Genomic DNA, 16,091 nt, shown 5'->3' with positions numbered 1-16,091 from the left:
TTGGTTTTGGGATTTAAGCCTTTCCACCCTTTTTGCTGTGGGGTGGTACAATCCAATCAGGCCTCACAGAAGTGACTGTATTGGAGACTTCCCTATTTTGTATATTGGATTAGAGGTTGTGAAGCTACAATATAAAATGGGGGCAGAACAGAGTTTGGGCGCTTGGTTCCTGAGATTATCATTAGAAGAGAGAGCAGAGGAGCGCAGAGAAAGGCCACATGGAGGAGACCAGGAGAAGCAGCCAAGATGGCGGAGTGCTGAGTGAGATGCCAGTTTGTGTAGAGTTTGTATTTGGGATAAGGAAGGAGATGGGGAACAGAGGTGAATAAGTCTGGTGAGCTAGAAACCTTTGATTCTAGGAAACTCGGATAAGTCAGTGGCTTTGTGAGCACTGAATGTGACTGGGTTTTGGAGCCCAGTGTGTATTTTTACTTGCCCACCGGGTGCAAGCTAGAATTAAAGACTATGGCCCATCAGTTTTTGGCTCCGCTGTTTCTTTACCGACTGTCCGAATCCAATGCGAACCTGCATGGGTTGGGCGGCTGTGATGGTGGCCCTGGCCCTGGCTTCTGGCTTTACACTGGTATTTCTAAAAGAAGAGCCATGCCCCCCCCCTTACCCCTCTGTTGGTCAAATATGTTTGTAAATAATAATATATACTTTGCTTGCTTATAGTTTGCATTGGATGTGGGCGGACAGGCTGTAAAGAAGTAGGGTGGTTATAGCCTAAGGCTTAGTTTTAAGACTAAGCCTTTCCCACCCTTTTTGATGTGGGGTGGTACACTCTCATGAGGAATCCCATTATGCTTCAGATAAGTGACTTTGTATCAGAGACTTCCTTGTTTGTATATTGGATTAAAGGTTTTGGTTTCTATACTATAAATGGGGCAGACCGGGGCTTGCTCTCTCTTGGTTCCTGAGATTAGCATTAGAGAGGAGAGCAGAGAAAGGCCTCATGGAGGAGAGGAGAGGCAGCCAAGATGGTAGAGTTCTGAAGAAGAAGCCAGTTTGTGCAGAGTTTGTGCAGAGAGAAGGAGATGGGGAACAGAAGTGAATAAGGCTGGTGAGCTAGATACCTTTGATTCTAGGAAACTCGGATAAGTCAATAGCTTTGTGAGCACTGAATGAGTGGGTTTTGGAGCCCAGTGTGTATTTTTACTTGCCTGCCAGGTGCAAGCTAAGATAAAAGCTAATAGCCCACCAGTTATTGGCTCCGTTGTTTCATTACCGTCTGTCCGAATCTAATGCGAACCTGCATTGGCCAGGTGGCTGTGATTGTGACCGTGGCTACTGGCTTTACACCCTCCGTTCTGAGGAAGAAAAAAAAAAACAAGAGAAAGAGATTAACGGGGCAAAAGTTAGTAGTTAATCATAGTTTAACTATAGATTTCTGGAAGGACTGAGGTCACTTGCTAGACAGAGCAAAGAAGGTAGAACTTATCTGAAAACTTCCTCTTTCCTTTCCTTAAGAGCTTTTAGGAGGCAGTATTTACATATCTTAATTAAAAATTCCTACATTGATCCTAAAAATTCCTACACTGATCCTAACTCTTCCTCCCCTCCTGGAGTCCTGAGAGTGATGTTAACCTCTAGACAAAGGGATCACGATCCCACTCCCCTTACTTGAAAAACCTGTATTCTGTAACATTTTATATGCTTTCTAAGAATCATCCCTTTTGAAATTCTTTATATGTATAAAACTTGTAAACTAAGCAAGCGGGGACTAATAAGCCAGCCCCAACACTCTTAGCAAAAGTAATTTCATTTAGCTTCCCTCCTTATCCTAAGCTAAACATTTCATTTCCCACTATTGTGCTGACAGGAATAGGTGGTAGACCCTGGAAGGTTTGGGAATGTCTTTGTCGGAAACATGCAGCTGTGAAGCTCCCTCTTTCCGGGTGTCTCCCTCCCACAGATTTCTCAACGCAGGCACGGCCCTTGCCCTGCCTCTGTGGGCACACCTGTGCCCTCAGCTGCCTGTTCACAGCAGCACACTCCTCCTCTGGGTGAGGAACGTCCCGCTTCAGGCTCCTTTCTATGGAGACCTGGGGCCCTGGCTTTTACCATCTTTCCACACTTACCCTTGACGCTCCCAGCTGCAAATCACAGAACGAAGGCACTCAATAAATAGCCTTCTCCGTTCTAGTTAAGTCTCCACTCTGGAAGAAAGTGTGGGGGAAAGAGAAAGCTTGCCTTTTCCTAGGAAAAGCTGTTTCTCTTTGAAAGCACTGGTTTTCTGATTGGCTCAGAGCGGTGTGTCTCATCAGTTGCTGGGCAGAAACCAGCGAACAAGATTAGCATGGAGGAGGACCTGTGATGAAGACCAGCTTCAACCCGTCTCTGTGTTTAGCTGTTAAAATGGAGCTGTTATGGTTAGGTCCCCTCCCCAAGAAGGAAGCCAGGCCATACATGGGGATAAAACAGTCTATTGGGGCATCTGCATACAGCTGAGCTGAGACCCTAAATGACATCAGCAGCAAGGGGAAGAGAAGCCCTCTTCTGTATGGGACAAAGTCTGGCAGTGTTTCCCACCGCAGGGCAGAAACTTGTTACCTGTGGCGGTGAAACAAGGAGGGAGGGTGTTGATAACTAGAGGCCAGATTCCAACGCTGTGGGGGGTTTTGCTTTCTCGGGGCCTGACCAGCCTTAGAGATATCACTCATCTCTAAACCAGTGGTTCTCAAACTTTTTGAAGTCATGGAGCATTTAAAATGCTACATGTAATTGTAGGCGCACTCTATACAGATTTCTGAGAAATATGTTACAATAATTAAATCAAATATTAAAGAAAAAAAATAAAGTCCAAGCGTGCTTTTATGGTAATTAAATGAAATAAATACAACAAAATTAAAATTATTCTGACATGAAAAAACATTTTTATGTTACATTTTTTGAGTAGTGTTTTTTAGAAGTCATAAAAAAGGGGTTAAAAAATTTAAAAATTACAAAAATGTTATCTTTATATATATATAGATATATTCTAAGTAAGATTTAATAAATTTGGCGGGTCCCAGTGCGAATGTATTAAGTTTTTTCATTCTTCTGATTATGAGAAACATGAGCCTGATGTGTCCTAGTGATTTCTTCAATGTTTGGGTATATATTTGAAAGGCAAACTGTCATTTCCTTGTCAATACATTGAAGAATTCCTCTCTTTTTACTCTTACTTGTGTCGAGTGCAGAAACCCCCCACCATACATATCATCTTAACTTGACACAAAACAAAGGATAGAAGAAACTTGCCTCCAGTCTTTCCGGGGAACATGGTGGGGTAGTGTCAACAATCCAGCACCACAGCTTAACAGTCTTTTGCAACCTATTTTAATCAGGCAAGTAAGGTGGGGGGTTGGGCAGACTGTCAGTTTACAGTCAATTCCCCACACCTTTGTCTCCCCAAAATCTAAACTCCAAAATCCCTGTTGGCTTTTTGGTCCCCAACAGGCACACATTTCTCTGGAATACCATAGGGCGCACCTGGAAATCTTTTAGGATGCACCAGTGTGCCCTGGCGCACATTTTGAGAACCACTGCTCTAAACCCTTAAACCCAAGAGATAGTGGGGAAAAGCCTTTAGAAGACTTGAAAGAACAGAGCCTGGTATCAAAGGCTTTCTTAAGAGGAGTTGTGGTCTCCAAGAGGGACTGTAGCTAGAAGAGGAAGCCTTGTAGGGAGTTAGGACCTCCACACCCCACTTTGCATCCTCTGCTGGGCTCCACTGTGAACAGCCCTGGCAGAAGCCACAGGGTAAATTTCTGACCAGAGGAAGAGAAATGCAGGGTTGATGTTGGCACATGAGCAATTTCATGGAACAGAATATAGTTCTGTTACTGTGATGGGTCAGGACAAAATCAAGACCACTCAACAATTAGGTTTGAGCACAGAGAAAAACATGACCAGTGTCCAGACCACAGCAGCACCCAAACCTCCCCTATCCTGGCTGTGAATGACCAATTACATCCTGCACCATCCTGACAGCATTCTATCCAGAGCAAAGCCCTCCTTCTCTACATCCTCCCCAATTCTGCTAATACAGCCCAAATCTTATACCAAGTCTTGCTGACACCATTTACATAATATATTGTAAATCTGTATAGTTTTCAAGACTGTGGGATATCTTGGATTTTTTGCATATTAAAAATAATGTGCTTTACATATGAGTCTTTGTCGACATAGTTGATAACTTTTCCATATACTTTTCTTTTTTAAGAGAGAAACAGAGACAAGAAGAGAGACAGATGAAAAACATCAACTTGTAGTTGTGAGATTTTAGTCGTTCATTGATTGCTTTCCATATGTGCCTTGACCCGGGGATGGGGGTTGCTCAAACCAAGCCAGTGACCTCTTGCTCAAATCAGTGACCTTGGGCTCAAATCAGCAACCTTTGGGCTTAAGCGAGCAACCATGGGATCATGTTGATGAGCCCAAGCTCAAGATGGCGACCCTTCGATCAAGCTGGTTAGCCTGTGCTCAAGCTGGCAACCTCAGGGTTTTATTTTATTTATTTAAATTTTGTTTGTACTTTTCTGAAGCTGGAAATGGGGAGGCAGTCAGACAGACTCCCGCATGCGCCCGACCGGGATCCACCCGGCACGCCCACCAGGGGGCGATGCTCTGCTCATCTGGGGTGTCGCTTTGTCGTGACCAGAGCCACTCTAGCGCCTGGGGCAGAGGCCAAGGAGCCATCCCCAGCACCCGGGCCAACTTTTGCTCCAATGGAGCTTCTGCTGCGGGAGGGGAAGAGAGAGACAGAGAGGAAGGAGAGGGGGAGGGGTGGAGAAGCAGATGGGCGCTTCTCCTGTGTGCCCTGGCCGGGAATCGAACCCGGGACTTCTGCATGCCAGGCCGACGCTCTACCACTGAGCCAACCGGCCAGGGCCAACCTCAGGGTTTTAATATGAGACTTTATCATCCCAGATTGACCCTCTATCTGCTGCACCACCACCTGTCAGGCTCCATATACTTTCCGATACATTTTAGAAATATAGCTCTGTGTCAAAGGGTATATGAGCATGTGGGCAAAGTCCTTTCTGAAACACTGAACCCATCTCACCATCAACTGGAAGATCCTTCTCTCCAAATGTCTGCTTTTACTGTGGTGTTACTCCTTGTTTTCACTGAGATGAGATGGGTGAAATGGATGATGTTATTATCTCATGAAGCATTTGTATGATAGTGAGCTGGTCGTCCTCTATATTGACCATTGACTAGATTCTGGAAGTGAGCTCTTCAGGTCAATGACGTTTTTCTTTTCTTCTTTTTTTTAAAGTTTTCTTAGTGAGAAGCAGGGAGGCAGAGAGAAAGACTCTCTAATGCAGTGGTCCCCAACCCCCAGCCGCAGACCAGTTCGTGGGCCATTTGATACCAGTCCGAAGAGAAAGAATAAAACTTACATTATTTCCATTTTGTTTATATTTAAGTCTGAACAATATTTTATTTTTTAAAAAATGACCAGATTCCCTTTATTACATCTGTCTAAGATTCACTCTTGACACTTGTCTCAGTCACATGATACATTTATCCATCCCACCCTAAAGGCCGGTCTGTGAAAATATTTTCTGACATTAAACCAGTCCATGGCTCAAAAAAGGCTGGGACCACTGCTCTAATGCACCCTGACCGGGATCCACCTGGCAAGCCCCCTACCAGGAGATGCTTTGCCCATCTGGGGCCATTGCTCCATTGTCCAGCAAGTGAGCTATCTTAGCACCTGAGGGAAGACCATGGAGCTATCCTCAGTGCCCAGGGCCAACTTGCTCCAACACATGGCTGAGGGAGGGGATAAGAGAGATAGAGAGAGAAGGGAGAGGGAAAGGGTAGAGAAGCAGATGGTTGCTTTTCCATGTTTTTTTTCCTAGACAGATTCTGGTGCTGTTTCTTATCAATCTGTATGAGATTACTATAAATTAAAAATGTCATCTCTTATTATATTTCTACCAAAAATCCTTTATCACCACAGTTTGTTCTTGACTTTTAATTGGGACCATGATTAAGACCCCCAGTTGGCTCAGTGATAGAGCATCCAGCCAGCATGTAAAAGTCCAGGGTTTAATTCTCAGGGCACATAGGAGAAGCGACAATCTGCTTCTTCACCCCTCCCCTTCCTCTCTCTCTCTCTCTATCTTCCTCCTCCAACCCCCAAGAATGGCTGGAGCAAAGTTGGCCCCTGGTGGCACTGAGGATGGCACCATGGCCTTGCCTCAGGCTCTGAAATAGCTCGATTGCTGGAGCAGAGGCCCCAGATGGTCAGAGCAACGCCCTGTAGAGCGCCTGCTGGGTGTAGGGGGCTTGCTGGGTGGATCCTGGTCAGGGCACATGCAGGAGTCGGTCTCTGCCTCCCCACCTCTCACTGGATTAAAAAGAGAGAGAGAAAGACCCACATACAACTGATCTATGAGACTTCCAGGAGAATACCTTCCCAAACTCAAATTCGATCATATCATTTATTTTCCTTAAAGCTACTGTATATCTTCTTAGTGACTCCAGGATTAGGCAACGTAACCTGGTCAAGGAAATGCCGTAGCATTTGGAGTTCTGCCTCCTTCCTCTCCTCCCTTCTCTCCAGTGACCTACCCACACCTGACAGAATTTGGATGGAGGTATTAGGATGGTAGTGCTGTCTTCCCCTCCTCCCAGCTGGAGTTTTCTGTGAACTGTGGGGATGCCCTGGAGACGGCTCTGGCTGAGATTTTGGCCTTGTCTCTTTTGCATGTGTGTCGGTCAAATAAGTTTGTAAATTGATATATATGTTTGTTTGCTTATAGTTTGCATTGGGTGTGGGGGACAGGCTGTAAGCTTTTCTCCACACCCTTGATTGTTGCATGATGTGGGGTGGTACACTCTCATGAGGAATCCTATTATGCCTCAGATAAGTGACTTTGTATCAGAGATTTCCTTGTTTGTATATTGGCTTAAAGGTTTTTTCTACACTATAAAATGGGGCAGAGGATCCCATGCTGGAGGAGAGCAGAGAAAGGCCACGTGGAGGAGAGGAGAAGCAGCCGGATGGCAGAGTGCTGAAGGAGAAACCAGTTTGTGCAGAGAGAAGGTGATGGGGAACAGAGGTGAATAAGGCTGGTGAGGTAGAAACTTTTTTTAAAAAAATTTTATTTATTTTTTACAGAGACAGAGAGTGAGTCAGAGAGAGGGATAGACAGAAACAGAGAGATGAGAAGCATCAATCATTAGTTTTTTGTTGCGCGTTGCAACACCTTAGTTGTTCATTGATTGCTTTCTCATACGTGCCTTGACTGCGGGCCTTCAGCAGACCGAGTAACCCCTTGCTCGAGCCAGAGACCTTGGGTTCAAGCTGGTGGGCTTTTGCTCAAACCAGATGATCCCGTGCTCAAGTTGGCAACCTCGGGGTCTCGAACCTGGGTCCTCGGCATCCCAGTCCAACACTCTATCCACTGTGCCACTGCCTGGTCAGGCTAGAAACTTTGATTCTAGAAATACTCAGATGAGTCGGTGGCTTTGGGAGCCTTGAATAGAAAGGGAAGTGTGTTCCCACTGTGTGTATTTCTTGCCTGCCAAGTGCAAGCTAGGATTAAAGCTAATAGCCTACCAGTTCTTGGCTCTGTTGTTTCATTACCGTCTGTCCGAATCAAGTGCGAACCTGCATGAACCAGGCGGCTGTGATGGTGACCACGGCTACTGGCCATACAACCAGCTCTAGAAAACATGAGCATACAGAATGTAGGAATTTTAGGGGCTAGGCATGAATTCATTTGCCTTGTTTCCTCTGGTCTTAGTTGTCACTCTTATTCCCTTATCAGATATGGTCTTAGTTTGACTCCCAAGAGCAGATCCTGAGACAGAGATGCAAGCAAGTATTCTATTTGGGTTCTGGTCCCAGAAAACACTGTAGGGATGTCAGTATATGAGATAGGGAAGTGCCAATAACAAGTGTGATAAAACGTGGATATCTTGTGGACATCTGTGGCTCAATCTTGCTAGGGAGTCTCTGAGACATTGTGTGGAACTAGAAGCCACCATCTCAGAATTGTCACTGAGGGCTGAGAACTCAGAATGATTTTTCCACGATCCAGGTCCTCATTGGCTGAGGATAGTTTAGCCAATGGATAGATGAGCACTTATAAGTGAGGGTGCATGTATGTATGTGGTGTGTGTGTGTGTGTGTGTGTGTGTGAGTGTGTGTGTGTGTGTGTGTGTGTGTGAGAGAGAGAGAGAGAGAGAGAGAGAGAGAGAGAGAGAGAGAACCTAAAGAAAAGGCTATTCTTGGTGGGTGAGCTCCAACTCATATCAAATAAAGACGAGTGAGGGAAGTGAGGGCTTCCAGGGAAGCAACAGAAAACACAAAGGTGACAATTCCCCAGAAATGGGGTTCTTAATGAGAAATTAATGCCAGAAAAAGGAAGAAGGAAATTGTAACAAAGTAAATTTTCCATGGAGAAAATGAAGCCAGGCATTATCTATTTATCTGGACTTTCTTTTTAAGGTACCTCTTGCTCTGTTTGATTCTTAAGACACTGGTGTTGCAAGTGAAAAAGGTCCTGTGAAAAATCAGTGACCCACGGAAACCTTACAAGGTGATCTAACAACAAACGCCTAAATGGGCAGGTCACGGTGGGGAGTCATGCCCCCAAGTCTATACTTATTTAGTAAAAGGTAATCTTCACCTTTAGCCTACCCTGTGCACTGTCCTTGTGCATCTAGGTTAACACCTTTTTATGACTACAAGTCATCCTCTTTTTCAGACCCCTGGAAGAGCAATCACCCTCTTGCCCCCCAAGGACACAGGGTCCGGTTAACTCCCCTTTCTCCCACCTTTGCGTACTCTTTCATTCCAAATGCAGAAGAGAAGCTGCAAAACTGTCATCCTCCAGAGCATTTGAGATCTCGCTCCTGGGCAATGCCACCAGTGTGGCTCAGATGAACCCTCCAGAGAATTCCCAACATGTTAACAAGTTCTTATGTACACAGATAGGAGAATTTAGTATTCTATTAAGCCAGCCATAAGATTTGAAAAAAAAAATCAAACAATTCCACAAAACTGAGAGTATTTACTTGTTTTGCAAACAAGTTATTTTTCACAAAACATGTTATTTACATTAGCCTGTAATCAGTTTATAACTGTGATTTAAATAGAAATTAATAAATATGTCTTCAAAAGTTTTTCAGTCCAACATAGTAAATATTGACAGGTATAAGGAAAATGAGCAAAAGCTCATCAGGGTCCTCAATAAATTTTAAGTGTATAAAGTCATCCTGAGACCAAGGAGCTAGAAACCGATGGCCTTCCCACTGAACCTGGACCTTGTGATTAGCTTGGTCCAATGGTCACCTGCACAAACAGGACTGTAAACGTCAGGCCACTAACAGGGACTGAGAATGTTTATGGCAGGGTCGCCTGAGCTAGACCAGACCCAGAGGTGTCCTCGTCTTTCATCCTCCCAGGCCTGGGGGCTTTACTCTGTGGGCTGGAAATCTGGGGGTGGCTGAGGATGGACCTTCAGGAGCTGGGACCCCTGGCCATCATGGTGGGTCTTAACCACACCAACAGATTGGGCCTGTCCCAGATCTCTGGTCCCCTTTCCTCTGTCTCTGACCTCCCAGACTAGTTCCTAGTCCTCTTAGGTCTAGTGCATCCTGTTGTCCTCACCCTAAGTTTACAGTGACTGATGTCAAGTCCTGTGTTGACCGTGTCACCCTGATGGTGAAGCAGCCAACTCTCAGCCTGTCACTGTCTCCCTCTTTCTTCTTGGTTGGGAGCCATGTGGAAGCTCTAGTTTCCTGAGACTGACCCTGCCCCACGGTGACAAGCAAATGAGTTACTAATGCTATAGTCTGATGAGGGGGATGGAGCTGGGGACTGAAGAGGGCATCAAGGAGTCTCTGGAGGAAGTTCTCCGTTGTGACCAGAGGACAGGAGGGCTGTGTCCTCAGGGGACTCTGTGCTCTGCTAGTAGAGATGGCCGGGGCTTCCCTGCTTGTCTCTGAGATCAAGGAATTGGTTTTGGTGGCTGCGCTGGGTCCCTGCCCTGTGAAGGACCAGGCCACCCTCAGGTACTGTGACCCCCTGGGCCCCTGTGAACACTGGGCAGATGAAGAGGGGGCTGTCCTCAGACCCCAGCCTGAAGAAGGGCCTCAGGGGCCCAGAGAAGAGAGAACGAGGACACGTGTAGATGTGTGATCGGTCCCTCATGTTATAGAAGGAGACATCCCCAGATTCGTAGTCCAGGAACACAGCCACCCGGCGAAGGCGTTCCTTCAGGGGAAGAATCTTCTCAGGAGAGGACAGGACCCGGTACTGGTTCCCAAACATCTCCAGGGTCCAGAAACCATTCTCCGGAACCAGCAGGGCCTCCCCTTCTTCTGCACACTATCTCTTTTTTGCACAATCTTGAAATTTTCTTGTGTGGTGTGACATTGCTGTTCACTACTAGGAGAGCGGCCTCTATGTGTTCATGTATGTATTTGTGTTGCACAGGTGTGTGAGTGGTTGGGGTTACAGAAGGGCAGGTGTTGAGGTGAACATAAGCACCCTCTTCCCAAAGCCAAAAGATCTTGTTCAAGTAACTGGGATTGTGGGGGGCTGAGGGGAGATGAGTGGATGTAGGGAGGGCCTGGGGGTAGAGACTAGAGCCAGACAGCAGCTGCAGCTGCTGTGATAGAGACCTTGTCCCTATTCAGAAACTACAGAGTGAGAGACGTGAGGACCCTGAGTGAAAAGAGAAAGCCCTTTCTTTTCCTCGGGAGCCGGCACTCAAGTGCCCAAAGGGTCGTGGTGAACAAATGCTTCCTCGTCTGCCAGTAGATGGTCTGGTTGAATCATGCACCCCTATGACCACTTGGTGTTACTTTTCTGTGCCCCACAGACTTCAGTCAGGCCATTGGGTTCATTTCTTCTAGAATAATCTTCCCAAAGCACATTTCTTAACATTTCCAGCATGGACCTAAATGTTTTCCATGGAGGTCTCTCATTCCCCTCTGACTCAATTCAACACTGCAGTTAGCACACTAACAGTGTCCCCACCAGCAATTATTCCAGAACTGGGACTCTGTCCCCACATCATTCCCTTCACCTGAATTGTTCCCTCACACCTGCTCCTGCAAGAACACCTCCAGATGTTCCCAGCCTGCAGAGCTCTCAGCTTCTCCTGACAGCCAGCAAGGAATGCCAGTCTGGGTCCCACCACTGCAGGAAACTCGCTCCTGCCAACAATCAGAATGAGCAAGAAGCAGACTCTTCCCTGGATCCCCCAGAAAGGAACCCAGCCTGCAGACACCTTGGTTTCAGCCCAGAAGGAGCCATGTTGCACTTCTCCCTTACAGAAATCTGACATAATAAATTAGTGTTATACTAGATCATAAAATTTGTGGTTATTTATTACAGCAGCAGGAATACAATACTAACACTAATGATTGGTGCTTCTCATCTCTCTCCATTCCTGTCTGTCTGTCTCTGTCTATCCCTCTCTCTGACTCACTCTCTGTCTCTGTAAAATAAATAAATAAATAAATAAATAAATAAATAAATAAATAAAAGAGTGGCTTCTCCCCAGGACCCACCAGGTAAAAGGAACCTCTAGTAACATCAGTGAATGACCAGAGGTGGGATGACCTTTTTCTGCAGATAGATCTAGAATGTGATGGAAACTTCACTGGAGCTCATCTAGCTCCCTTCTTCCAAATTTGTGTTTCACAGATGACCTTTAGGTATGAAGCAGGAGGGTGGTTCTGCTCCGTGATCACAGGTCACATTGTTGGTTAAGATGTTGGCCTCTAGTCCCTTCTCAGCCGTGTGTGACGTGGTCACTGTGAATTCATTCTCTGCAAGAACTTGTCTTGCAGAGCCAGTCAGTGAAGAGGTGGACCATGGCTCTGATGGTTGACCTTAAAGGATCCAAGTAGGGTGTCGCTTCTACAATCACTGACAGTGACCTCTACCCTTAGGGCCCCGGGAAGGGAACCTCAGGGCAGCACAGGACCCTGCCCAACAGGAACAAAGCAACAGACCAGAGGTCGAGAAACGGAGCTTATGCTGAGTATCTCCCATCAGCACTTCTCTCTGTCTGAAGTATAAGTCGTGTAATTTGAACCGGCCTCACTTTCCACGATTTCAAAATCAGGCTGCCTCACAGGTCTGTGGTGAGGATTAGCAAGTGACATTTCCCCGAAGCATTCAGCACGGCACCCAGTACGTTGTCTATAAAAGTTAGCTTTTCTTTTCTTTTTTCTTTTTTGAGATAGACAAAGGGAGATAGTGAGACAGACTCCCACATGCGCCTAGACTGGGATCTACCTGGCAACCCCCAGCCCTCCAATGCTTGAATCAGCCAACCTGTTAGCCCCTAAAGGTGACATGCTCTGACCAAGCACCCGCCTGGGGTCAACACTGGAACAAATCTGTCCCTGGCAGGAAGGGAAGAGGGAGAGAAGCAGCTTCTCTTGTGTGCCCTGACCAGGGAATTGAACCCAAGACGTTCCTACCCTGGGCCGATGTTCTATCCACTGAGCCAGCTGGCCAAGGTCGAAGTCACTTTAGAAAAGTTAATTCACTTTCTGCACCCTCATCTCCTTTGTCCTGTGGAAAACTGAGTTACTATTAGTGAAGTGCGTCACTCAGTGTGTTCATAGTATTTTACTGCTGTGACCTTTTACTGTTAAGGTCTCCAGCTCCAGGCTGGCCAGGGAGCAGTGAAGTAATTACATCATCCTGAGGGTCCCCATTTCCATCAGCTGAGCCTGAGGCCACTGGGGTCTCCGGGGAAGGGTCAGGCACTGGCTCAGGCACAAGGGAATTGCCCGCTGTTTTATGGGATGGGCAAATGGTCAAGGCAGTGGGCTCCAATGTCAAAATCCTAAAAACAGGCCACAGAGGCCCAGAGAAGGATGTGTGTGGGAAGGTGTAGATGTGCGACCCATCACTGGCGTTGTAGAAGGAGACCTCCCCCCACTCGTAGTCCAGGAAAACGCCCACGCTTTCAGGAGGGTTGACAAGTGTCAGTTTGGTCCGTGGGTCAGTGAGAGCCCTGTAGTCACTGCCATTAGACAGCCCCATTGTCCAGAACCCATTCTCAGGTGTCATTTTAACCCAACATTTTCTCTCCACGCTCTCACTGCACACCCCAACGTGCCACTCCTTCCTGTCCCCGACCTCCACCTCCCAGAAATGTCTCCCTGAGGTGAAGCTGGCACAGCCCAGCACGCAGTAATGCCAGTCAAATCTCGTGGGGTGGTCCGGCAGGCTCCGCCGCGCGTCCGCCCGCTGCAGGCACCTCTGGTCCTCAGAAACGACGAGGATTGGGTTTGCCGTGTCCGGGTCCAGAAGCACATCCGCTGCAGAGGAGTCAGATGGCGCGGGGTCAGCCATGGTTCCCGGACCTCAGAGCCTGGGGTCCCCACCTGCCCTGAATGTGACTCTCAGCAACGCCCCGAGAAACCACAGGGGTCCGTGTTCTGAGAAAAGGTGGGGTCTTTCTAACCTGCTGGTGCCGACCTTCCACCTTTGCCCCGTTTCCCTCCCCCCATGACCGTGCCCAGCTGTGCTGCCCAGTCACACGGACTCCACACACACAGTCACACGGACTCCACACACACACAGTCACACGGACTCCAACTTCAGGCCTGGCTCCCCCCTCCCGAGCTGGGTGACTTCCTTAGTTGCTAAGTCTATTTTCCTACAGACACAAAATATGTAAAATCTTGACTCTCAATTTCATTTCTGTAAAATGGGGAAAAGATATTAATCTCTAGGGTAAAATGGGACAAACTGTGTTACATTTTTCTCAAGTCTGGGCTTGGAGGAAGTGCCTGGTGTGATGATAGACTGACTATGTCTTTCCTGTGCGTGCGGCCATGCTGAGGGCTCTACATGCTTTTGGGCCCATTACCCAACCTATTCCCATCCTCTCTGTCCTCAAAATCAGTCATCTACGGACAACAGCACTGGCTCCCTTGCCTCTGGTTACCTGCTGGTTTTGGCCAAGAGGAGGTACCAGCTGCGACAGGAAGGAGAAAGGAAAGAGACCCAGCACTGACTCCCCCACTTCCTCCACTGGAGATGCTCTGACAGAGCCTGACTCCTCTCAGGCAGCCTCTCCCTGAGCTCCAGCTTCCTCTGGGCTCCAGTGACTGCTCCCTGTCCCTCCCCTTCAGCCTAGGGGTGGTGACAGCTCCCACTGTGGGAGCCCTGGGGCACCATTCATCCTTGCTGGTTTCCTTTAATGCCACCCCTGCCTCTGGAAGTAGTTCCTTCTCTATCCCTCCTTCTTCACTGTGCAGATGTGGCTGTGAAAGAACCAACTGCATCTCTGTGTCACGGACTTCCTTCACCTTTTCATGCTGTGACCTCTGACCAACCTCACTGTCCTCAGCAAGCACACCAAAGCCCTCTACGTAATGATGATCTGCATTCTGATATATCTATAAACATTTCTGTTGAGACAGCTAGAATGACGTGACAACAAAGGTCCGTACCAAACTGGTGGTAGGATCGATTTTAAAGAATCATCCATCACAAGACTACCAGGAGGTGTGGCTGCTGCTACCACAACTGTTGCCTCTCTGTCCTGTCATTAGTCTGTTATGAGTTACACTATAAAAAAAAAGGACTGTTATGGGTCTGTTAGTAGTGAATAATCTGAACAGAATGCTGAGTCTTCTGTCCGTTCTGAGCCTACACTCCTGTGAGTAAATTACTCTATAATATGGTCTGTTACATTCTAAGGAGTGACTTGCATCAATTTTATGCCTTACAATACCTTCTCCTTACCATGGTCATTACCACCAGACACCCATTTTGAACAGGTTATCTCTTTCCTGTTGGTGTTTTCAACAATATGCATCCATTATGTTATTTAATCTTCACCTCAATCCTCACATAGTAGGAATATGCACCATCATAAAAAGAGGGGGCTAAACCTCAGAAACATTGTGTAACCTGAGGACACACAGGGGCAGGAGGGGCAGAAGCCTGGTCAGGTCCCATCCTGACTCTCCTGCAGCCCCTTCCCCCAGCTGCACCCCTCACGCCTCTTCCTTCCCACAAGGACCAGTGGAGCCCAGGACAGCAGCTGTCCCTGGTTCTCTGTGTCCTCAGCAGCAGAAGGACACACCTTTGAGACCAGGACCTCAAGTCACCACTCCTAGACTCCCCCAGTCAGGAGTTGGAGGGAAAAAAAATGTCCCTTGGTTGTTGTCCTTGGGAACATACAGTGACTCACTCACCAGGTTGGAAGAGGGCCGTCTTCCACTCTGAAAGGAAGGAGACACAGACAAGGAAAGGTCATCATTTCTGTTCTTCCCCCACCATCTCCCTCACTAAGCCTCTTCTCTCTCCTCTCCTCAGTCTCTTCCAACATCCGGTTTCCTGCATCTACAGCTCTGAGGATCAGGCATGAAACTTGTTGAATGTTGAGCTTCCCTCCATCATGCTGAGGCTGCAGGCGACATGGCCATGCTTGGCCCAGGTGTGTGGGCATCTGTGTCAGCAGGGTGAGGGGACACTGTATGGGGAAGGTCCTCTCTGAGTGTCCAGAAAGGTGGGTTGGGCCTCTGAGCTGGATCTGATCATTACTCACCAGCAGAGAGAGGGTTTAAATGCTTTGTACACAGAGAGCATCAGAGTCACTCACCAGCGTAGTCCCGAGACTTCTCCCCACCTGCAAGGGGAGACAGCAGAGGGTCACCTGACCTGCCATTTCTGGGTCATTTCCTTTCTCTTCCTTTTGAATCCATCTAATCTTCTCTTTTGATTCCCCCCCCCCTTCCTGCCTGTCCCTCTGCCTGTTCAGTTCTCTGCTCCCCCCTCTTTAAATCCACTGCATCTAGTGACCCTGCAGGCACCCTGCACCAGCTGTCCCAGCTGTCACTGCAGATCTGTGTGTACCTGTCTGCACAGCAGTCACCCTTGTCTGCGGCTTCACTTTCTTAAGTTTCAGTTACTTTCTGCAACTGTGGTCAGAAATTATTAAATAGAGACTGCTAGAAATAAACAACTCCTAACTTTTTTTTTTTTTTTAAGAGAGAGAAATAAGCTCAACTAGTAATTGCGGCACTTAGTTTGTCATTGATTGCTTTCTCATACGTGCCTTGACCAGAGGCTCCAGTCACACCGGTCACACCTTGCT

The 16,091-nt window shown here is 47.4% G+C and overlaps 1 protein-coding gene across 10 annotated transcripts in view; it reads right to left on the bottom strand.

Annotated features, from left to right (window-relative positions):
- Nucleotides 1–11,890: 11,890 nt before the first annotated feature.
- LOC136382963 (butyrophilin subfamily 3 member A3-like) overlaps nt 11,891–16,091 on the bottom strand; it is a 108,903-nt gene continuing 104,702 nt past the window's right edge. For 3 of the 10 annotated variants that reach the window (XM_066352358.1, XM_066352359.1, XM_066352360.1), the window contains 3 exons: nt 15,597–15,623; nt 15,190–15,216; nt 11,911–13,299 (listed from right to left, as the gene is read on the bottom strand). In XM_066352358.1, coding sequence (XP_066208455.1) covers nt 12,602–13,299; nt 15,190–15,216; nt 15,597–15,623 — 752 coding nt within the window. In that variant the 3' untranslated portion in view covers nt 11,911–12,601. Of the gene's footprint in view, nt 13,300–15,189; nt 15,217–15,596; nt 15,624–16,091 lie in introns of all 10 variants that reach the window. The other 7 variants (XM_066352366.1, XM_066352365.1, XM_066352361.1 and 4 more) reach the window with 7 other exon arrangements.

Source organism: Saccopteryx leptura, chromosome 11 (genome assembly GCF_036850995.1).
Source record: "Saccopteryx leptura isolate mSacLep1 chromosome 11, mSacLep1_pri_phased_curated, whole genome shotgun sequence".
Lineage (NCBI taxonomy): Eukaryota > Metazoa > Chordata > Mammalia > Chiroptera > Emballonuridae > Saccopteryx > Saccopteryx leptura.
The sequence above is the reverse complement of the archived record's forward strand: the minus strand, read 5'-3'. Positions and strand labels throughout refer to the sequence as shown.